Source organism: Setaria italica, chromosome IX, assembly GCF_000263155.2.
Source record: "Setaria italica strain Yugu1 chromosome IX, Setaria_italica_v2.0, whole genome shotgun sequence".
Taxonomy (NCBI): domain Eukaryota; kingdom Viridiplantae; phylum Streptophyta; class Magnoliopsida; order Poales; family Poaceae; genus Setaria; species Setaria italica.
This window is the reverse complement of record NC_028458.1, coordinates 45664689-45688466: the sequence shown is the minus strand read 5'-3', so window position 1 is coordinate 45688466 and position 23778 is coordinate 45664689. Positions and strand designations below refer to the sequence as shown.

At 45.2% G+C, this 23778-nt stretch overlaps 2 protein-coding genes across 3 annotated transcripts; one reads left to right on the top strand and one right to left on the bottom strand.

Moving 5' to 3' along the window:
* Nucleotides 1–1726: 1726 nt before the first annotated feature.
* Nucleotides 1727–8426, bottom strand: LOC101759597 (stomatal closure-related actin-binding protein 1). The gene is made up of 13 exons (XM_004984232.4): nt 8069–8426; nt 6143–6447; nt 5810–5938; nt 5517–5609; nt 4907–5047; nt 4277–4345; nt 4093–4176; nt 3575–3755; nt 3372–3488; nt 3228–3286; nt 2768–2902; nt 2351–2500; nt 1727–2263 (listed from the first exon to the last, which is right to left on the bottom strand). Exons 2-13 carry the CDS (start codon nt 6425–6427, stop codon nt 2225–2227), a joined length of 1482 nt encoding a protein of 493 aa, XP_004984289.1. The 5' UTR covers nt 6428–6447; nt 8069–8426; the 3' UTR covers nt 1727–2224.
* Nucleotides 8427–17757: 9331 nt separating this feature from the next.
* LOC101758918 (probable mediator of RNA polymerase II transcription subunit 26b) lies at nt 17758–20745 on the top strand. 2 transcript variants are annotated; one of them, XM_004984230.3, is made up of 9 exons: nt 17758–18540; nt 18650–18718; nt 18803–18885; nt 19023–19075; nt 19165–19286; nt 19399–19426; nt 19519–19850; nt 19935–20052; nt 20260–20745. In XM_004984230.3, exons 1-9 carry the CDS (start codon nt 18157–18159, stop codon nt 20388–20390), a joined length of 1320 nt encoding a protein of 439 aa, XP_004984287.1. In that variant the 5' UTR covers nt 17758–18156; the 3' UTR covers nt 20391–20745. The 2 variants fall into 2 exon arrangements, with proteins under 2 accessions (XP_004984287.1, XP_004984288.1); XM_004984231.3 differs by having other exon boundaries at nt 17760–18540; nt 19938–20052.
* The last annotated feature ends 3033 nt before the right edge of the window (nt 20746–23778 follow it).

Here is a 23778-nt window from a genome sequence, read left to right as displayed (position 1 = left end):
CTAGACGAAGTGGAAGTTGGGATATTCAAACTTAGCGATATTTGACTTAGGGAAGGGACGAAGGGTAAAATCAGACAAATTGAGTTAGAGAGCCAAAAATGTGGACTTATTCCTAATTTTCAGGTGGAAGTGGAACTCTGAGGCAACAGTACCGATATCGTCAGAAATCGGGATCGTTAAGCCAAGCCCATTATTAATTACGATAGCAGTTTGCCCTGAAAAAGAAGGAAACGATCAACAAAAGCAAAAGGTTGCATAAAAATTGTTTGCAGGATCGAAACATTTGGCACTCGTTGTTCTTATCAATTAGAATTTTTAGTTGAACAAAACAATATACACTTAAGTCATCAAAGTCCCCCTCCTCCTCCAACCATCTCTCTTAATTAGATCATAATCCAAGCACCAGAATCCATCCATCTCGTTCCCTCTCCATCTCGTCACCACTGTGTGCAGCATCTCAGATAGAAGTAGCAGATTAACATTGTGGGAAAACAGAACAGACCATCAATCAATCAGCTTATTATTTCAGTTCCATACCAGATTTTGAGCGTGCACTAAAAATCCTTCAGTTGGATCAATTTCATCATAATGGAGGTTGACAGAAACCAACTGTCAATTCTAAGTGCTAATGCATCAGTTAACCAGGCAACCTTGCCGTGCGTTTTTGCAAGCAATCAAGGCGTTGCTGTAGTTCGGCATCTACAACAGCACTGCGACTTCTTACACCCTGCCGCCACTGCTTGACCCACGAAAAATTACAATTTTGTGAAGGGACAAGCGATGATATGGGAATAATCCGGAACTGTGATCATCTAGTTAGATTAGAGAATGAACCAACGACCATTCAAGCTGCAAATGATGAGATGACTTGACGGTTGGCGTCGTGCTCCATGAGTGCTTACAAGTGATCGCGGCGCACCGTACCAACCCAAAACCTAGCGTATAAATCTTGTGGGACTTCCAAAACCTAGCGTATAAATCTGGTGGGACTTCCAATTCAAAACGGTGTGTCACTCATCTTGATCTGCTCCTTGTGGTGGAGACGCGAGAGCGACACTCGGCTATGTCTCTGACAGATAGTGTTGTGCTCCACGGCTGGCCAGCGGTGATCGCGGGCGGCGGACTGACGGGGTCATGGCCGCCGGACTGATTGCTCCGTGATCCGCAAGTGGCCATCGACGATCGCGACTGCCGAACCGATGACGATCTTGAGCGAGAGGAGCAGTTATCTGGTGGAGTGATTGACGGGCATGCATTGCCAGTGCCGCGAGGAGCCCGAGGTGTGGAGGTGCGGCGCAAGGCAGACGAGCTGTGACGAGATCGACGATTCGTTTCTTCCACGATCGGAGAAGCAAAGTATTTGGCAACTAAATTGAACGGCGGAACGGGCGAAAAAACGGAGCTGAATGCGAGAACGATAGATGGGCCACCAATCAGCGTGGAGGGCGGACCGACCGTCGAGCTACGCGCTCCAAGCCCACCTGCCTGGGCGACGGACGATGGAGGGAGGACGAAGCGGGGTGACGCACGACACGAAAGTCGAAACGACGGACGAAGGTGTCAGCCACAAATTGACAAGGTGAAACAGCGTGAAGATAAACTTCTCTTTTATTCGTAGTAGAAGATAGATAAAAAAAATACACTGCCTATTTTGGTGGGTGGAATCGTAACACTGTTGGATAATTAGAACTCCTATAGTTGTAGAGCAATTAACAAATAAGGATAATTAAAATTTAGAAACTAGGCAAGAACTATCATTTCAACCATAGAAATTAGAGTTACATATTACAGTTGTATTTCAAACCTTATCGTACAGTTGTATCATTCAACAAGAGACACTAAGGCGGGTGGTAAGGTTTTGTTCCCCATGCATATTAGTTATTACCTACCACTGCTTCAACATCAACACTAACATATGTCAAACACAATTAGATGTGTTCCGCATCAAGCTTAGCTGTCACAGCTAGCAACAGATCACAACGCTCGCAACTGAAAAAACACAGCACAGTGAGATAGAAAGATGGCGCCGAGGTGGTTAAAACGGTGCGCACGGCGCCTTCTTTCAGAAACCTACAGCACGAGGAAGAGCAGAACAGCCCAGACTGAACAAGAAACTAGGAAGAACTGATGCAAACACGCTGTGCACGCAAATGTACATCACTGCACGGGTCGCAGACCGACAGGAGCCATTGGATATGAGGAGCACTACCAGTGCCACCTTCCTCTACCAGGGAGTTTTGTCACCTGGCCCAGCAAGGATGATCTGCAACCATTTCATTATGGTAAGAAAAAAATTGTAGCAACAATATATGAATCAGAGCATGTCATAGTGCTAGGCGAAGGCACATACATTGCAATCTATAGCGAATCGCCGAGCAAGCATGATGGCTGTGTTACGTTCTCGAGCGGTCTCAAAGGCCAGCACCAAGCTGAGGTCGTTTCTGGGTTGCCAAAAGATTGCCTGAGAGGCTGCTTCACCACCACCTCTAACACCACATAACTGTAACAGAAACAGGAAGGCTTTTAAGGGTAGGCACAAGCTTGTCACTTCTCGACTTGGACTGGTAGCAGTATTGAACAAGAGCAATATGCCAATACTAACTCATGCTTATAAGAAACATGACTACTATAGATGCAGGGTCGCAGATGACTACTATATGTTTCAACCAACTGAACTACCAGTAACATAGATATGGTGTTTTTTGCCTTCAGTCACTATCTAAACCGAGAAGAGAAGATATGATGTTACTCATGTACTGTACCATACCTGCATAGATGAGGAATAGAATTCCTTGGCAACTACTGACTTCCCTTTAGTAAGTCTCATCCGCAGTCTTCCGACATTGAGAACATGAACTGACTCTTTTGGCTGCTCAATGCCATTCAATTGAAGCACAACAACCTGTCATGAGACACAAAACAAGAGGCACCTAAGAACACCTGTTCAAGGTTCTTATAGTTATTTTTGGAGTGTTCGAGAAAAAAATAGTTGTGCCTTGATGGGATTTGATGTATGACTAGGTTACCAGCAGTATTCAAATTAAGAGCAGTAGTACATGCTTAAGAGTAGTGCATGTGCAGGGTTAAATAAAACTTTAAGCTAACATACTGGTTATGATGGTTCGGACTGCTTATTTGGTGAATAGAAATAAAGATTTCAAAAAAATGCAACCCCAACATGTTTGTGCAAAAGAAATGCCATAAAGTGAGAGGACGTGTGATCATACATTGAACTCCGTTTCAGGTTTCCTTACGAGTGTCTCCACATAATCCACCAATCCAGCATCTGCCAGCAATAATAAAAATACAAGTCAAGCAATAACCAGACATACAGATAATATTGCTCGCCAAATATGTTCAGTCAAACAAACCAGGGTCTACTGGCCCAGCTGTCTTTGCTACTGCAATTTCACCACCAACATCAATTTCAGCTTGCAAATAGCGTCCAACATCATGTGGCTCTAGAGCATATACTGGTCTTGTGGCACCTAAAAAGGTTCGATGACAAAAGGTGTCAAAAGCACTGGCACTCTGAATTTAATTTGAAGATGAGAGAGATAGAGCATGATTTCACCTGAAATTATTTCTTTGTTGCTTTCTTTTGGGTGTATGCGGAACCACTGGATTGAAATATTTGACAAATCCATGTGAGTACCACTCAGAGCAACTATACATAGGACTGAGCCTAAGCATTGGAGACCCTCCAAATCGAATGATGGGGTACTATTTTCTTTTAACCTTTTATGCAGTTCCAACTGCCAAAAACATATTTTGAAATCAGTAATCTAACACATATTTATATTCTAGCCGGCAAAAGATCTTCCGCAGAAAATATTTTTCAGATGTTGAAAATAACAGAACTTGAGGTTGGTAGCCACACAGAAATAACAGCAGAACCAACAAAAGAAGTGGTATGTATGCATCATGCTTCTGAATAATATGGTGTCCTTGCACCCGTTTGTGTAATTTGTACTAACTAATTTCCAGTACACTACACAATACAAATGACAAAATGTTGTATGATTTCAACTTTCACCCTTAAATATGAAATATACACGGATATAATTGAAGCCAGCATCTGTAAAGATATACCTCTTTCAAGAGATTAACACAATCTGTGGACTTCTCAGCAAATGTCTTACGTAAAATCCGTATTTCGTTTTCCAGATCCATTGCCTAAAGAACAGCAAAATGTATCGTGCGGTCACATCGCTGAAAAGAGTATACAGGCAACAATTGACATACTGAGTTTTACAGTAAGTATGATTATTCCTACCTTGCTTGGCTGATGCAACATTTTGATCCTTCGAGCCTCTCTAACTTCTTTCTTTAGTTCATCCATGTCCTTCCAAACAGCAAATAGATATCACATACACGTTCATAGTTGAAAAATGGAATTATACGATTAATTGTAAATTTGAAATGATGTAAACCTCTGAATGAATACATGTATATACAAAGGGAGTAGCTTCTGCAAGTTCCGTATAATAGCATGGAACTAGGGATTTGAACTAAGAATGGTAAAAAAAAACAGAAATGCATGTACTAACTCCAATATGGCTAATAATACAGACATACACCGATACACGACAAGGGAAACTATGGGAAGTATCTTCCAGGTTATCCCAACCTGTACAGATGTGCTGAAATAAACTTTCATGTAACTAAATTTTATAATGATGCATGCATTGGTCCAGAGAGATAAGCAAATCTTCAGAACTGATCATACTGATTTTTGTAGATAAAGCAATTAGCAAGGAATAACAGATTGGTAAAACAAGACAAGATGTATCAACAACTATATCGAAACCTCACTTAAACTAGAGGCAACAAATCCAGTTTATGCATTAGCTTGTAGCAATTCGAAGGTAATGATTATGAAAAACTTCTGAGTTTATCCACATACTTGCTTCCCAGTACTTTGGCACATCTTCTCGTGCTCCTGAACTGCTTGCTGAACTCTTTGGACAGCATCCTTAGCACTTTCTATCTCTGTATGGGCATTAGCTCTTTCTTCTTCAACAATTCTCTTTGCATCTTCAGAAGCCTATGAGCAAGATTGAAAAGGAGCAAACTCTCACACGATTAAACAAATAATAACATGAAAGAGGAGTAGTGGGTTGCTAAATTCAGAATGCTGGGATGATTTTTATGCTGAGAGAAATCAATGCCAAAACACAATGCTTAAAATGAGTCTAAAAATCAAATCCTACATAAGGTAATCTGTGCTATGCTTGTATAGTAAATATATGATTGCTGAGTCATATTTAAATTACATAAAGTCAGGTGAAATAAAGGACTACCATTACAACAAGATTCATTTTTTGAGGCAGGTCATGAACAGAAATGGCTTCAAAACGGCAACCTTCGAGCTAAACATGTTGGTGGGAAACTATAAACGGTGCAATATGAATGAATCATGACAGTAAGAACTTTGGAATATTTCAATTAAGTAGATTTCAATTAAAATATTATCGCTCACATTTAGATAAGTTATACAAAAATGTGGATCACACCTGCTTTAATGATTTTGCTAATTTCGTGACCTCTTCTTTTTGCTGAAGCAACTCAGCTTCTCTTTTGGAGAGCTGAACTGCAAGGATCTCCACCTACAGAACAGTACACCCCAATCAAATATAAAAATGAAATAGGAGCACCACTTGAGCATGTTGCTGGAAGTTTCTTGATGAAAGTACTGCAACAGAATAGATAAAACACCCTGACACAACAAACTAGGCTATGTGGAGTCTTTTTAAGAAATGTACAAACCTAATAAAAATTCATTGACAAAGGATATGAAGAAACCAACCATAGATATAGACTCCTCGATTTCATCCTTAGTTTTGCCAGTCACCCGACCTCTCAGTGACTCTAATACACTCTTTAGATTCTTCAAAAGGATATCCCTCTCCAGTAAAGCTACTTGTCTCCATTTAACCTGTCAATTCAAGCAAAACATTTAGTGTTATATGTTTGGTCAGGCTTACAGTTATTGGTAAACCGCATTCATCACGGAACACATCAACCAACACACTACAATACTACATATTAGTATGATCACAGAAGCATGGAAAATGGTATTGTGTTATTGAATTAATTTAAATAACTGGCACATAATGCACTGAAATGTAAGGGTCTGAACCTCATTCGACAACAGCGTAGCAGTATTGAGACCCTTCTCAAACTTCATTGCAAGTTCACGGACAGAGAGACGCTGACGACGATCAAGTAGATCTGCAGTCTCCTTTGCAACAATCTCCTTGAGAGGTGGTATTTCTGGACCATCAGCCAGCTTGATCACTATACCATTTGAACCATTCTTGTATGTAGGAAATTTACTCCTGATGATATTTGCTGGACGCAATGGCCCTGGCCGTAGGGTCTCAGTCTGTGTCTTGGCCCCATAAAGAGTTGCAGCCCTCGTCATCTATGAAATACGTCACAATCCTGATCCACAAAACATAGCATTGTTATTGTGAAATTCACAATATTCTGTATACATATATCTTGTGGATAAACATTTGCCATATAATGATTTCTTTTGCTCAAAAGCATGCCAAAAAGAAAAGAATAATGGCCAAACAGGAAAACTTTCACGATGGAATCCAAGTATGTAAAGGTTGGTGGATACAGACTGGATGAGCAATAAAATAGGGATGGCCTAATTGTTTTTAGCATGTACTGCAATAAAATAAACTTCAATCGAGCTTGTCTTTGAGATGACAAGAAACAAGGAAACAAAAGGCGCATTCTAATGATAAAAAACAGTAATGTCCAAACGCCTTCTTTAACAATTCGCACCAAAAGAAAAAGAAAAAAAAATTAGGCACTCACAAAAAGAAGTCAAAAAAGGCCTATTATCTGGCAGGAAATATTTGGAGCATGAATGATTGCAGCCTGCAGGTGGTTGGAAAAATAATGCAGCAAGCTTCCCATACTGTCCACAGAATTAACAGCAAATTTGAGTACTAAGCTGAAATCAGAGTGGAACCAACCACACTTTTGACATCGCTTTCTTGAAATCCACAAAAAGGACAGTTAGGGGACGGCAAGAATGCAACTTTATCAGTGAATAAGAAAAGCATTTGTGCTTTACAGTTGGGAGTGGGCCACCATTGTTTGTTAGGAAAACAGCAAGTGCTTGGGACAGAGCTAGACTCCTAGAGAGGTGACTGAAAGCAGGGATCGGCATCTAGTGATACAGAAGATCAGAATTTCCTCACATGACAGCATCCCCTTCCTGCCTCATTTACTCCACATGCAGAAAGTCAATTAAATTACCGAATCAAGAACGCGATCTGACGTTACTCGGGGGTAGATCAAAAGTACAGCATAGACCAAATCTTGCACTGTGACTGCTTCAGTTTTGAGGACCTTTGCCTTGAAAGAAATAGCAATACATTACACTAAGCTAGAGCATAAGTGCATGACAAGTCATTATAACTATGCAATATACTGTAGTTGCTTAGCCCATTGATTTGGCATCCACTTGAGCTTTTTTTTCCAACAAAAACCTCTGTCAGCAAGAGGGATGAAGCCAGTACGACCATTTTTTCTTCTCTAGTACGCCAATACAATTATTGGCGTAGACCATAAGATAAGATCGTATCTTAGACCAAACAATTCTTAGAAAAGAAAACATACGGTGTTTAGCTTACTCCTACTAGCCCCCCAAAGTGCGAGTGTATTGCAAGCTCTACAAGGCCCCATCAAGAGCATAAACAATTGCACTCCAGCTGTATCACTGAACTAATTCGGACTCCACACGGCATCCCATTTTAATTCACATCACCGAGTCCCAGGACTAACCAACCCAACCGCTACACGGAAATGCGAGCCCCGCGCTTCAACCTTCTTCGCTGGCACTCAAGGGATCGAACAGAGCGCCTCGATGATGAACACAGGTCACAAAGAACCTTAACAGTACCAACGAACAGAGCTAAAAGATCCAAACTTTCCGCTCCCGTAGCAAGGAATGCATCAAACAAATCGCCAGATTGCAACGAAAGGCACACTAAAATCCGCGCGGAGGGAAAGGAACAATGATTGATACCAAGAAGTAACAAACCTCGCAATGCGCGCGCCTTGGCCGCGGCTCGGGCGGCCTCCTCCACGCCAACAGAGCTCGAATCGATTCGCGGGACTCACAGCAGCAGCATGGAGAGAACTGCGGGCCGCGGAATCGGCAAGCCCGCGCCGCGGTGGTGGTCGCTCCGGCGAGAAACCTGCGGCGAGAAACCTGCGGCGAGATTGGGGATCTTGCGAGGGCGAGGGCGAGGGCGGTGCGGGCCAGAAAGGGAGGGGAGGTAGTTGCTTTTCTGCGCGGGTTCTGCTCGCGCCTCGCGCTCTCTCTCTCTCGCCCTCTCTCTCCTCTCTCTCTCTCACACACACTCTGGTAGGGCTAGCTATGGGCTGGCTGTGGGAGCAGGGGAGGGCGGGTGGCAGCTTTGAATGGCAATCTCTAGTCCGGGGGTATCGCATCTCTCCTTTGCTAGGGCCACACTGCACAACGTGCATCTTCCTTTGGTGTTTCCTGGTTCACAAGGCATGCAGGAGCAGGACCATTGGTGGAAAAAAGAAAGCTTGTATTCTTGCTTTGTACGTTCTACTATTTGTTTTGCTTAACTTTATTCCACATTAATGCTACAGCAGTACAGCACATTGTGAATTTCAAACTGGTCTTAATGTGGCGGCGGCTATAGAGACAAAAGGCAAATATTGCCTGAGAAATGGATTATAAACAACTTTACACACATATATATAGCGGTCATATCACGCGGTAGTCAATGTTTGTGGTTGTGCTAATCTAAAACTAATTGAACGAAGATGTGTCATCTCCCCTTGAATTTGTTTGTTTGACTCCTTTCATGTAGCTTTTTTCATACATAAAAAATTAATTGAACAAAAAAGCGAGAATGAACCATGCTTATCTATATTAAGGTCCAGTTTTGATATTATTTTGAATATACACCCTCCGTTTCAAATTGTAGGTCGTTTTAACTTTTCTAGATTCATAGATATTTGTTTGCGTCTAGACGTACACTATGTTTAGGTGCATATAAAAAACTATGCATTTAGAAAAGCTAAAATAATGTGTAATTTGGGACTGAGGGAGTAGAAATTAGCTAAAAATCATTATAAGATCAAACACCTTAGGTAAAATGGATGGATTATAAAATTCCAATCACCCAAATTATTATAGTCCCACCACCTCCTTCATTCCTACTACTTAGAGACTATAGACATGACCAACCCTCCAACCGCCTTATAATCCATGGATCCAAATAGCCCAACTATTTTTCGTAAAAAAAAATAGCCCATCTATTTATAATCTATAATATTTATAAGCTATAAACATGACTCAAATGGAAATGTCGATACTACTCCATGAATCCTTAACATAATATTTTTAGAAATAATTCCGAAGGAAATTTCTCGTAATCGAGTTTGCGGTATTCAAATGCAGGGAAGTGTTCATTCTTATTTAGTGTTCCTGTTGGGTATTGACATAGAATTAACATGAAAAAAAAATGTAGGTAGCAGAACTGGATACCAAAGGTTTGGCCCACAGGGACTAAACTTTAACCCCCACTAATTAGGAGTATTAAACATAGTCTAACTACAAAACTAATTATACAGATGGAGGCTAATTCGTGAGACGAATCTATTAAGCCTAATTAGTTCATGATTTGATAATGTGGTGCTAAACCATTTGCTAATGATGAATTAATTAGACTTAATAGATTTGTCTCGCGGATTAGCTTAGGGGTTCTGCAATTAGTTTTATAATTAGCTCATGTTTAGTCCTCCTAATTAGCATTCGAACATCCCATGTGATAGGGTTAAAAGTTAGTCTGATATCCAAACAGTTAGATTCCAGGGCATCCAGTCATTCTCGATCGAGATGTTTCCATCTGGACTTCGTTTAGGGCCTGTTTGGCTCTAGGGTATTAAAATTTAACACCCATCACATCGGATGTTTGGATGCTAATTAGGAGTATTAAACATAGGCTAATTATAAAACTAATTACACAGATGGAGTGTAATTCGCGAGACGAATCTATTAAGCCTAATTAGTCCATGATTTGACAATGTGGTGCTACAGTAACCATTTGCTAATGATGGATTAATTAGGCTTAATAGATTCATCTCGCGAATTAATACAGGGTTCTGCAATTAGTTTTATAATTAGCTTATGTTTAGTTCTCCTAATTAGCATCCGAACATCCGATGTGACACTGTTAAAATTTAGCAGTTCACTCCCAACTTCCAACTTTGGCACTATGCAAAAAGAAGATTCCATCACATCAAACTTACGGTACATGCATGGAGTATTAATGTAGATGAAATTAAAAACTAATTGCACAGTTTTGTTGCACTTTGCGAGACGACTCTTTTGAGCCTAATTAGTCAATTTTTGGACAATAATTCACAAATACAAACGAAACGCTACAGTGTGCTACAGTACCAGCACAGTAATTTAGCACCTCCCAATTTGGCCAGCCCTAGCCCTGGTGCGTCTTCGAGCGAACCAAATACCACATCAATCCTTTGGCTTTGGTACGCGAAAGCCGAGCACACCGGCGGTCACCATGCAGACACGAAGAGAAAAGCAACAGGGCCGAGCAATCTGTGCGCCTGCGCCCCGCGGGCATCCGGTGCGGCGGCGCCCCACTCTGCGGCCTCGCCCGGGTGTCAGGCCATGGGACGGAGTCGATGGAGGAACGCCGCAGAGGATCCCGGCTCGGGAGTCGGGCCGGGGGGGCCGGTGGGGCCCGGGCAGCAGCCGGCAGGCCCGCGCCGCTTATCCCGGTGCAGGCGGTCCCCTCTCCTGGCAGACGACGACCGATCGCGGCCGTCGGCTGGCCTGGCCGCCGCTCGGACGCGTCGGATCGCGCCGCTGGCTGGTGGCGGGAACGGGAGGGCGGGTCCCCGACGCGGACGGGTGGCGGCAGTCCGTTACAGGCCGTTGCGACATTTTACGCGAAACCCCTCGCGGTTGTTCATTATCTCAAGTAGGGACGGACACGCCCCTGGAGAAGAGAGATCGAGTGGAGGAGGCCATTGGCTAATTGGCTTGGCTTGATCAACTCACCAACCTGATGAGCGTCGAGGCCGCGTCTCTGTCAGCCGCAGCAGAGACCAACCAAACCTAAGGAAGCAGCGTATGAATATACTCGCACGTTCCGTGTCGACTGTTGGGGGGTGTCTGATTCCGCGCCATTACGCCTGAATTATCGGGGAGCCCCATGCTAAACGTAACGCACGTACAGCATGTGCTACCGATGCCGAGGTTGTTCGGACTTGTCTCTCTTGTGGTCCTCGTCGTTTGAGGAGGACCTTGTCCTCTCCTTAATCAGTCGTCTAAAGTGTGAGTGTGGAGTGCGTACGTCATGTACGTCCTTGTTGTACCCTCTCGGAAAAAAAATCAGTCGTAATACAAATACACAATACCGTCGTTTGGGAACCACGTGGTCTGCGGTCATTTTGCAAAGAGATAGAGAGGAGAAGGAGATCCACAAGTTGCCTACCTCCGTCGCCGGTGAGCCATAGTCGATTGTAGAGCTCCAATGCTTCACCTCTGAGCCATGGGGCTGTTCCATGGAGCTTGCCTCCACCACCACGCTATGGATCCTGAGATCCACTTCTTGGGATGTTGGGCCTTCTCCTCAGGCGGATCTAAGGAGGAATTGGCAGCATCGGGAATCGACGGAACAGAGATGAGGTAGGGGCGGCGTCGCTGCGCGAGAAAGAGATTGGATCGGAGGGTCGGAGGGATCAGGAACACATAAGGGAGAGATGGGCAGGAAGGAAGTAAAAAGGAAAAAAAATGGGTTACTGACATACGGGTCCCACCTGTCTGAGAGGTATTGGAGATTGATTTTTATTAGTCTGCGGTGGTAGTGATCTCCAAAATCGTAAAAGTATCTAATGGGGATGGAGAGAGAAAATATTTTGTTAAGGGAATATGAGTAATCTGCTCAAGATGCTCTAATAACATTGATGCTATTCTCTTAATTGATATACCCCTCTACTTTCTCTACCGAATCAAGGCCATCTTTCTTTCTTTTTTCTCTTTGTATTCCAGCGTTCCAAAGAGGACTTAGAATGCCTAGCAGTGTCATGCTTCCAATTCATGCATGTCCTATTTTCATATTAGCACATGAGTAATTTATAAATAGGTATTTGATGCACTTCAATGGGTTAGCTGTAAAGTAGTTGGGTTTTATAAGTTCGTTTTTTAAATAGCAAGATCTGGGTAACTTATGAACAGATATTAGAGGTAGTTTGGGTTTCATAGTGGCATTGGTGGACAGTTTTTACTTTTCTTCCTTCTGCTCCATCTTTAATTTACCTCCTCGGCTCCCTCTCTTCTCCATGGATTAGAGAGGTTACTTTGGATTAATTATCTTTAATTGTAAAAGTGAATCAGTGAGTACTCAGTAATTTAGAAGAATGTATTGATCGAGGTACTTTTGAGTTAATATTTCATATATAACAGCAAGGTTGTAATTTAGAGATAAGTTCCATCCAATGGCTATTGTTATCAATGGTGATTAGAGTCTACTAAATCGGTGATAAGATATTTTTTATCAGAATCTCTATGATCCTTTTTCAGTGCTTCTCATACTGACCTTTTTTTTTCCTTTTAGGAAACTCGACATGATCAATTACCAAACTTGAGATATGTAGCCTTTACCTTTTCGACCCCAACTGACATGTTAATTCTAGCTGCTAGCTAGCTACAGAAAATCAGGCTTAACGTAAGGATGCAATTTCCACTTTGAGCAGACAGAGGAGAGAGGAGCGAGCTTAGGGAGCAACCTATGAACACTCGCCATCATTGCTGCTGCGTGCTGCAATTGCAGTGCGGTGCGGTCAGTGTTCTTTTTTAATAACAGTGCAGCGGTCACCAGATGATCGATATGCCTTGAGACGAAAGGCAACGATGGTATGAATCTATGATGGGGTGCCCTAAGCCCCTAACCAACTAGCTACCTAATAAACCCAATTAAGCAGCAAGTAATCAACGCGCTTAACCACTGCGCGCACCCATCGGCGATCGGCCTTTTGTTTTTTTTCCCTCGCAATGATGCAGTCGGCCGCGCGCCCACCGGGACGTACGCCAAAATCATCATGGCTTGGAAAGGAAATCGCTCGCCATGGACGGAGATGGACGAAGTAATCCGTACGATTGATGACCAGCTTCACTGCTTCAGCGAAGAGAAGTATGTATGTATGTATGTATGTATGTATGTATGTATGGCAAATGAGGATGCGTGCTGCGCAGGCCGTTGTCCGGATTGCCATTGCGACTACGGCAGCGAACATGCAGGCTACGGTGCCGCCCATATCCAATAGTTTCTCTCCTCCAAACTGGTCCTGCCAAAGATTATTTGCGCGCATCATGCGGTTGCTGTAGCTGATACTGAAACGTTCGAGGCATTAGGATAGGCATATGGACAGCTCGATTCCAAGCTCAACCACATCCTCTGTTCCATGCATCCTCATCAGTTCAGCTGCCACAGTTCATGCTACGTGATCTGTCGTCGTCAAGCTCGTCCTTGTCAAAGACTCACCCAACCAATACTCCCTCAGTCCCTCCACATGCTATGACACTTGAAACACTTCTTCGCCATCTGAACTTTCCTTTTGCAAGCATATGTCAGTCAGGCCAGGCCAGGACAGGAAGGACCGTTTTGCGTTTTTACGGAGGTTACCCGCTAACAGAGGCAGTAACTAACATAACCTAACCGATGGTAACCCCTGCATTCAAATGATGATTATTGTACCCTTACGGCTGCTGCAAGATCATTTATCTGCATCTGCCGATGGATCCATCATCCACCCGAATCCGATCCAGGCATTTATCAGGTACAGGCGTACAGCTAAGGGGTTTGCAGGAATCCTTAATTCGCTATGGATATACACGCATGGATTGGCCGCGTGGCCCAAGGAATCATGAATGCCTGGTCCAAGCTAGATTTCTCCGGAGGCACCACGTCCAGGTTTTCAGAACACAATCATATCGCTGCACCGCCTGAACGCACTGCCTGCTGGGTGCTGGCCAGGCCACCCCTTCTCTCAGCAGATTCTGTTTCTTTGGTGTTCCCAGGATGCTGTGGATCTCGTTCAGCTCGTTTACCTTGTTTTTGCAAATACACCAACCCGGCTGCAAAAGTCATTACATTGAGAACCGGAACGACGACTAGAGGGGGTGAATGGGAGTCTCAAAAATTCTTAACTAGAATTGAAACCTATGTCCTAAGTACGACCCAACGGATCTCTCATCTAATCGCCAAGATCACCTGCACCATCCCGCAATGTATTGACCTTAGTAACGATTAGGAAATCTCCAAAGCAATACGGAAGCGAAAACACGAGCTTAGCTGCTGAACCAAGCTTGCACTAAGCAACTGTACTACTATGACTATAAGAAATTAACAACACAGTAGCACAGTCCAGGAGATCAAGTAACAGCAAAAAGAATTACTGGCATAGATGCAAGCTGACAGCGAGTCCAAAAGTACTCAAAACTAACTCCTTGCAATTGTACATGTCGAGCACCAAAACCTTGCCAAGGAAATAAACTAATACTTCAAAGATTAAACCATGATTATGTGAACAGTTGATTCACCATTGCATGAAAGTGACACTACATATCAAACGAATTTAGCTGGTACTTGAATAGCAAACTGCAAGCATGAAGGAACTGTCGAAATGGCAAACTAATGTGAAACTTCCAGTCACAACCCTCCTGCTGTTATTTTAGCACTAAGCTGAACCTGCATAGGAAGCTTGCAAATTTCCAGAGCTGCTCGGCAGCTTGCTTCCCACAGAAACTGAAAGGTAATTCCTTCGAGCTGCAGCAGAACAACTCAACCCCAGGCCATCTGAATAAAAGCTCAGGACCACAATCAAAACTGTAAACAGGGCAAGCTGCAAGCAAACACAAACTGAAGACCTATCAGTGTTGCTCTCGACAGGGAGCAGAGAAGAGAAACCACACATGCAAACAACCCAACTCAAAAGAACAGACTGACACAAGAACAAATTTGATTCACACAAATTTGTAGCCTCACAAGGTCACAGGCAGTCCATTCCAACCAGAATCAACAAAAAGATTTAGCCTCTAACTCGAATTTCAGATAACAGAGAAACCCTAGGTGAAGAACAATTTTAGGGAAAAAACAAATCGTGAGATTTAAGCAGGGGAAATGCTAGGGAAATGCCATAGGAAAACTCACGAATGAACTAGTATAGAATCCCCCAAAAGAACTGTCTCAGAAAGCACTCAAATCCTACGAACGAAAAATCCTCAGAAAATCACCCAAACATAGAGTAAAAGAGAAATATCCAGGAACAAGATGGGAGAGGTAAGACTTGACGAATCAACCAGGTCATGGATTAAGCAAATAAGTCAAGATTTTGATACAAGGCTAGGAAGCCACCTCATCCTCCCACTCTTGTGAAGATCGAAAGAAAAGCAGTCACTTCTCCTCTCTCTCTCTTTCTACCGTAAAGCCCTGTTAGCCTGGTGAAAAAGGAAAAATGAAAACTAAGAGAGCCCCCTCAACCAGCCATCGTCCATGGCTAAAGAGTAAAATATCCCTACAACTACAACTACGATACATAACCTCTTAAGAGCAAATCTACATATCCTCTTAAGAGCAAATCTGTTCATATTTTTTTAGACGTATTTGACGGACACGCCGCCTTCACGACTTCACTTTGCCTCGACACAAGCTTCACGATGACGCCACGTGCCCTCCTCGAAGCTCCGGCTGCACCGGGCTCGCCCCCGGTTTTGAGGCCCAAACCGGGAAACCTGCCTGCACGATGATTTTGAGGCCCAAACCACTCAAACCGTCTATCTCCGCTTGTCCGCCACGCGACCTCCTCGATGTCGACGCATGTCTGGCCTTCGCCAAGTCTTTGACGCCTCCGTCCCGCTTGACTTGACCGGCGCCGTCTCCATCCTGTCACGTTCTCTTGCTCTTCCTTGCACCATATGGATCGCCTATGACTCCACCCAGACTCCTCGGGTCTCTCGTTCCAAGCCTACTCGTTTTCACCCTTCACCGTCCTTGGTCCATCAGCATAAACCTTTCGCTTGACCTTCACCGCACGTCGTTGACCGCCATGTCGCATTCTAGACCTGCACATCACAAGCCAAAAGCAACATCATTCCACACAATGTTGTTAATCACTCATCATCCAAGGGTGACCACAGTTGGTTCTTACATATGAAAATAGGACAAATGATTAAGCAAGATTTAAAGTACAAGGCAAGTAGTATATGATCACAATTTCTTATTTCAAGAACGTGCAAAAGATCTGCGCCCATTTGATTATGGAAAGCATTGTGTGTACTGCAGCCGATAGTGAACCACTGAAATTAATTAATTTAGTTGAATCTACGTAGCCTTCCAAGCCCAACCACACCCTCTGCTTCCATCCTCGTTTCAGCTCTCCATGCACATGATCTTTCATCACGGTCACCGCTCTCCAGCTGCACTCTCTAATGTGCCACCACGCGCGTCGCTAACCTTCAGCTAATGCTCATGCATGCATCGCTGTCAAGCGCCCCTGTGTATGTCTGCCTGAACGGGATCCCCTTTGGCCGGCAGCCTTGAAATCCTCGGCGATCAGCACAGCTAGTTGATCTCGCGGCATTCAAACGCACGTACGGATCGTCACATCACGCAGTTGGATGTTGGGCTTGGCTCGGGAGATCCGTCGATCATCAAGGCTTTTATAGAGCACAGCTAGCTGGGCATTTGCAGAAACTAATTGCAATGGATACTACTGCAGCTAGGATCGGTTTGCTACACACAATCAAGCGCAATAGAAGAATTGTATTTTGGAATGCAGATATTATTGCAACCTCATGGCACGGCTGAACAACTCCAAATGGTCCACAGGCCCGAAAAGATCTGCACAGCCATAATCTAAGCAGCAAAAGTGACATTCTCGACCGTATGAACGTCCTAGCACATAGTTGCATCTTCAGCTCAGTGGAATGGTAAAAAACAGGGCAGTTCTCATGTTTGCTGTGCTGCCAGGTATGGGAGATTGATAAAAGGTTTTTTTTTTTTGTTCAAACTTTAGATACAAGGATCTTTCAAAGCAGGTGCATGTTTTGGATACATTTTGACGTCCACATTCCATTTGATAAATAAGATACGAGTTGAATAATTTTTTGTAGTGCCTTTGATAAAATTGTAGAAACACTTAGATTAACGTGATACGGAGTAAAATCCAATACACTTTTTAGTTAGGTTATATTAGGTCTTACACGATGAATAAAGAAGTCCATGTCATCAATTTTTTTAAAAAAAAATAACAAAGAAAAGCCTACCTACACTTCATGGGCCAGTCCCTCGCGTCGAACTGGGTTGGTCATTTTGGAGCAAACGAGTATCATGTGGGCTTCCGTCGGCCCGAGTATTATGTGGGCTTGTGTTCTATTATTTTTCAGCATCGCTGGGCTTAGTATGTAGCCTATAGGCTAAATTGGCTGGACCTGACTACGTAGAGGGCCCAGTCACCTCAAAGTCTCCAACGAGCGCAACGAATCGATCGATGACGCCCCCCCATCCCCTCAGGGATTTGCTCCCTTTTCTCGTTCGCATCGAATCGCATCGTGAAGAAAATCCACAGGAATCCGGATTGGATTGGATTGCGGCATCCATTCCATTCCCATTCCCACTCGCCATCGCCATCGCCATCGCGGTCCTCCTCGCAGCACCAGCCGGCCCACCCCCAACCCGCCCCGTCCCTGTCGCTCTCCATGGTCGCCCTCCTCCACCTCCACCTCCGCCTCCGCCTCTACCTCCCCCAGCTTGGCGTAGACAGGCAGACAGATACAGCGGCGCCGTTACCAAGAGAGACAGATCGCGCTGCCCAAGAAAAGAAGCCGCGCGAGCTTCCTTCTCTCTCTCTCTGTCCTCCCTCCTCTCTCCTCGACGGATCCATCGCCGGTTGAGACATTAATTTTTCGCGGTTCCATTGGATTGGACCGATAACCGCGAGATCAAGAAAAACGCCTAGCATTAAATTCCAAGACTAAAAATAGAACCAACCTTGATTGACTGCAATCTTCAAGAAAGGCGAGAGCTTTGGTTTGATCGGCGGCGGCCGATCTTGGCTCGGATGGCGCCGCCGCCGCCGCCGCCGTCGCTGGAGTACTGGCGGGGGTTCTTCAGCGGTGCGCGGGCCAGCATCTTCGACGCCATCGACGCCGCCATCCGGGTCGCCGCCGCCGACCACCCCGACGCCCTCCGCGCGCGCCGCGACGCCATCGCCGAGCGCCTCTACACCGCGCTTATCGCCCTTCCGCAGCCGGAGGCGCCGGGGCTCCCCACCCCGGGCCAGCCGGCGCTCCTCCTCCCCGAGGGCGCCGCCAGCGTCCCCAGCCTCTGCAGCTCCGACCGCGCCGAGGTCGTCACCAACGACGGCGGCGCAGCGCCGCGGAATGACGCCGTCGTCGCCGAGGCGTTCCGCGTCAAGGCCGCTCTCTCCAATGCCCATGAAAAGGTCCTCCCTTGCCTCCCCCTCCGCGGCACCGCCGGTTTCTTTCCTGACCTCTTGATGTTGGCTCTAGCCTTTTCTGATCGGCCCAGCTATGTGTTCTTCTCACTTGCAGTCGGAGGCCGAGTTGCTCGAGCTGCTTCAGAGGCTGCGCCAGCTGGAATTCACGGTGGACGCCATCATGGTGAGCCGTGATGAAACTGCCGCCGCATGTGCTTCATGAACTATCCTTTGTTTCTTTGTTCATATCTCTCGGTTGGTCATATAGGCTACTGAGATTGGAATGGCGGTGAAACCGCTGAGAAAGCATGCCTCAAAGCAGATTCGGCAACTCATCCGATCGCTCATTGAGTAAGCTGCTTATGCTTTTCCATGCTAAATGTGTCTATTTCTTCATACTGCTTGGCCACCATTTTAGGTGCCAGTTTGTTCCTATGCAGCTTTCTAGTATTGCCATGTTTGATGTTATGCTTCATCCGAAATTGTAGGGGTTGGAAGTCTACAGTTAATGAGTGGGTGAATGATGGAGGTCCCATTGTAGGTAAAGAATGCAGAAGCAAATGTACTTTTCACTGCCAGTTCTTCCTGTTCTGCTTTTGCTCAATATGGTCTTGCTGAAACAATTCACAGATCACACACCACAATCAGTGGATGCTTCTTGCCTGGATCAGGAAGAAGGGGGTCTGCCTTCTCCTCCAATGGACGAGGCTGCCCTGTTTGCGACACCATGCACTTCAATCCAGCTATCTGAGGTACCAGACACAGAAACTTCTGTTTTTGTTTTTACTTCATCTAGCATTGTTACAGTTGTTCTGACAAACTTGGACCCTTTCTTGGTGCTGGAAACCTGCTTTGGTTTCGAAGTTCTTCGATGAAATGGATGATGATGGAAGTGAGTAATCACACTTCCTTGATCGCATGCTGCGGTGACTCTCGGTTACATATTGCATTGACCTGACTCCTGTCACGTAAACCTTTATGCAGACATTAGAAGTGATGCCAAGGAGCGCACGCGGTGTAATCCTCCAAACCAAGAGCCAGTCAGGAAGCAATCACCTATGGGCCAATGGTATGACCCAGAGCAGAATTGGAGGCTAGATCAGTCTGCAATGAAGCAATCCCGACCGAATGAGCCATTCAACTGGCAGACAAAGCACCAACCTAATCCAGGGGCACAAGGGAAGCCATCAAATGCAGCATTTGGTCCAGGAAGACCTCAGATGATGCGTTTGGAGCTGAAAGGCTCCGAAATGAGACCAAAGCAAGAGCAAGATGTCTCAGTGGCCCAAAGAAGACTGAAACCAACGGTGCCTAAGGTAAGCATGATGCATTGTTACAAACTGCATGGTTTTTTGACGTGTAAGGTAATGTTGGTCTCAACTGTTTCATTGTCGGTATAGCAGCCATCGCCTCGGCAGGATGAAAATTCTGTTCGAGCAAAGCTAGAGCTTGCAAAGGAAGCCAAGCTCGAAGCTACAAAGCGTAAGCTTCAAGAGGGTTACCAAGAATTCAACAATGGTATGCCGTTTTCTTCAATTTTAGTTAGTTCTTTGCAGGACCAAAATTTCTTACAGTGGGAGATAATCTTAAAATAGAATAGTGTACGGTTTGCCGATGACCAATGTGTAGGTCTGCTTAGAACACTTACATTTATTGATCAATGATGATCCTAAGTTCCCAACCTCTCAAAAGTTGAGTTGTGACCCCAGTTTGATGCAATTGCAGCAAAGAAGCAGAGGACAGTACAGATGGTGGATCCACAAGACCTGCCGAAGCAAGGGAACCGAAACCTGGTGCTCAACGGCAAGGCAAGGAACAGCAACAACATCTGGAATCGGCTGGGCATGCGTCGCTGATTAAATCCATCCACCATGTGCATCTTCACTAATTTTGGATACCCACCATCATATCATCCATCCCTTGCCAAAAGATAAATCCCTTACCCTTGCCATTGGTGGTTGCTGCTTGTAACCTGGATACATGAGTCAGAGTGTTTTGGTTTGGTCTCAGTACACTATGCACATGCATAACAACGGTAAGGCGGGAACTGAGTCACCAGGGATGTACATGTACTGCTTTAAGTTGCAGCCCTAACATGTTGGGTCATAACTCATAAGTGGCTCGTTCGCCAAACTTTGTAGAGATGATGTTACATTATTACATAGTGATACTATAGATAGCAGCAGTTGTGACTTCTGGGACCTGCTGACATACCGCATTGTCTTCCTTTGGTCTGTATGCACATGCTCACACTTGCTGCTGCTGTCACCTGTCGTAGTAAGGAGACTAGGATGGTCTGTGTTGGTCTACTTGCGGCTGCAGCGAAGACCAAACACAGACAGTGCGTGCCCCCTCCTTTTGTGGCGGAGGTGCCTCCTGCCTGGGGCCTGTCGCTCGCACTGACCTGACCTGACCTGAACGAGCCGTTGTCAAGTGTGGCTTGGACCGAGAAGATGGCACGAGAACACGAAACAGTTGCATGTTTTGGAGCAGCGTTTTTCTTCAGCCGATCGGGGTCTTGATTAGCACGGCAGCTCCGTATCAAATGTTCCAGAACCGACTGGGATAATCTTGCGCCGATCGGTTTGACCGGCAGTGGTTGGTAGGTACGGAGTAGCTTCCAAGCTCAGTCGGTGGCCTTCTTCAGTTCCATGTGATTTCGGGGTGATGCTGTGATGTGAACGCGAGGGACCAGAGCCCCTGGAGCAGGCATTATTGGTCGCTGTCGAGTGGCCGCGCGACACGGCGGGAACCGGCGGCGAGCGAGCGGGCGGAGGAGAATGGTCGGCGGCGTGTCCGAGCCGAGCTCGTCGTGATTCATGGCCAGGTTGTCGTGGTACGCGGCTGGCTGTGTGGATACGGTCTCCAGTCTCCTGGTGCTGGGCCTGGATTGCGTGTCGCCCGCGTCGGGCGCGGCTTGTGTCACCGTGAGACACGTCGAGCGGTCGAGGGGTCTCGTGGCGTGGGGCACGCACGGGGCCTTTTGCTCGTGTCCCGCCGGGCGCCAGCCAAGCGATCCAAACAGGCTTTGGGGCTGCTCTGCCCCCTGCCATTCTGTTATCCACTGTGTGTGCCCGTCTACCGAGATGGCTATGAGTGAGGATCATCGTGCTTTCCGCAAACCTCTAAGCATTTTGTCTGACGGGAATACTTTTGTCTTGCCAAAGCAGTTTTTCCTTATATCGTAAAGTTCTAGAAAGAAATAAAAAGAGAAATTATCAAGTGAATAACCGCATAATGCCGCGAAGGAGCTCTTAGTAGCGCAGAACAAGCAAAGAGAAATCCAGCACGATCCTTTTGGGGTAGGAGACATTGACTTGTCGCAATCCGTTCTATCCGGCTTTTGGAGATGCTGATAATCCAATAACCGCATAATGCAAGGCTTTTCGATGCCTGCAGCAGGTCGGCGCTCCAAGTTCAGGCAACGATACTACGGGAAGCGCATCTCTGGGCTAGACGCTATCAGTAGTTGATAGTTTTCTTTTATCTTGGTTGTGTCCATGAATGCTACAAACTCTTTTATCTGGGCTAGCGCTCGGTGGCGTTGAGGGTCGGCTCCGCGGTGCAACACCTACTCTTGTAAATTATTCTTCTCTCCTCTTAATGAATGAAATGATACGTAGCTCTCCAACATATTCGAGAAAAATATGCATGACACCCTCTTCCTTCTTTTTAGCTTTATTTCCCCATCCATCAGTTTTGACAGTCTTGACTTTGAATTTGTATCTCGTCTGGACTCTTTCAACTTCCTTCACATTTTTTCCCCTCTTTCTTTCTTCTCACTCTTCTTGCCTTGGCAAGATTTGGTGAGTTTTGACGAGGTTGAATTATGGTTTGAGTTGATTAAGATGATTCCCCAAACGATATTAGAATTAGGGCTACATAAGTTTTCCTCTTAGATTTCTCTAGATTTGCTTTCAAATCGATGTCTGAGTAGATTTCTTTTCCTTATTATTTTTACTGTGAGAGCACCAAGAGTACGTGAGACTGACAAGCCGTTGATGGAAAAAAAACATACGTATTAAGCATTTATTAGCTGTGCGTAACACAACTTAGGAATCAAGCTAGGGGGATCCATTGGGCTGGAGCCTCCTACCCCATGAAGTTTATGGAACCCCTAATTTCAACCATAGATAAAGAGGAGGAGGAAGAAAGGAAGAAAAAAGAAGAAGGGAAAGAGAGGAAGGAGGAAAATGAAAACCCCCTCCCTTCACAACCTGTGTCCGCCCCTGGAATCAAGCGATGAATGTGTTGGATCACGAGATAGTTTGGCTCACTCCAACTCGTTAAGATATCAGGATGGTTTAGCTTGGCTCGTTATCTAAACGAGCTGGAATGGCTGCTCGGCTCTCGGCTCTCGGCTCGGTACACGGGTCCTTTTTTTTTTCCCTTAGTTTTCTCCGGATCGATTTCCCTTCAAATCGGCATGTGATGTAAATTTCGTTTGCTTGTTTTTCAATTGTGCGTGACAGTTGAGGAATCGAGCGGCGTACGTGTTGGATAACGAGACGTCTCGGCTCACTCCAGCTCGTTACGACTTAATTACGATTTGGAAATGCTGGTCGGTGCAAGGAATCGGTCCTCGTAACTAAAAGAAAGATAGCTTCTACTACTTTTACATCAAATTTGAACTAGATCATGTCGATTTAGTGTGAAACTCTCATCCCAAAACAAGTTTTGCAACATAAAACCAATTCTAATAAGATACTCCACTAAGAATGTAAAGACACACAAGTTGTAAGAATGTAATGCGAAAATATAAGAAAAAGGGATGGGGGGAAGCAAACTCTTGACACGATGATTTATCCACCACTAGCTCACGTTGTTGAAGCACTCACACAAGAGTATTGCTTCCCGATCACCAAATCTCTTCCGGGACCCGTTAACTTGCCACAAAGGCTTGGCCATTAAGGCTCACGCCAAGTTTTCCAGTCACCTTGATGCCGTCTCCACTAAAGATCTTCTCCATAAAGGAAGGGGTCTCCACGTCCCGCACACGGTCGTCGACACCGCTCCACACCAAGTCGGAGGGTCTAAGACTTGCCGCGAGCCACCAAGGCTCCAAGGAGCCGGCACATCTTGTACAACTGTGGTTCCCTTTCTTGAACCGATTACAAGGTAGGCACACCTTGCACTCACTCTTCTAAACTTGTGCGAAGCCTTTGACAAATCATTTATGCACTTTTGGTGACTTGGATATGTTCTTGATGGGTCTTGATCTCCAATGGATTCCTGCACACTCCA

Bases quoted from the DNA above. Each gene is read 5' to 3' on its own strand.
- LOC101759597 (XM_004984232.4), bottom strand. From the start codon at position 6,427: ATGACGAGGGCTGCAACTCTTTATGGGGCCAAGACACAGACTGAGACC. The intron at 5,610-5,809 runs GTTGGTTTCTTC...ACTGTTCTGTAG, and splicing joins TCGAGGAGTCTATATCTATG to GTGGAGATCCTTGCAGTTCA. The intron at 2,264-2,350 runs GTATGTGCCTTC...AAATGGTTGCAG, and splicing joins GATTCGCTATAGATTGCAAT to ATCATCCTTGCTGGGCCAGG.
- LOC101758918 (XM_004984230.3), top strand. From the start codon at position 18,157: ATGGCGCCGCCGCCGCCGCCGCCGTCGCTGGAGTACTGGCGGGGGTTC. The intron at 19,851-19,934 runs GTAAGCATGATG...TTGTCGGTATAG, and splicing joins TGAAACCAACGGTGCCTAAG to CAGCCATCGCCTCGGCAGGA. The intron at 20,053-20,259 runs GTATGCCGTTTT...ATGCAATTGCAG, and splicing joins TTACCAAGAATTCAACAATG to CAAAGAAGCAGAGGACAGTA.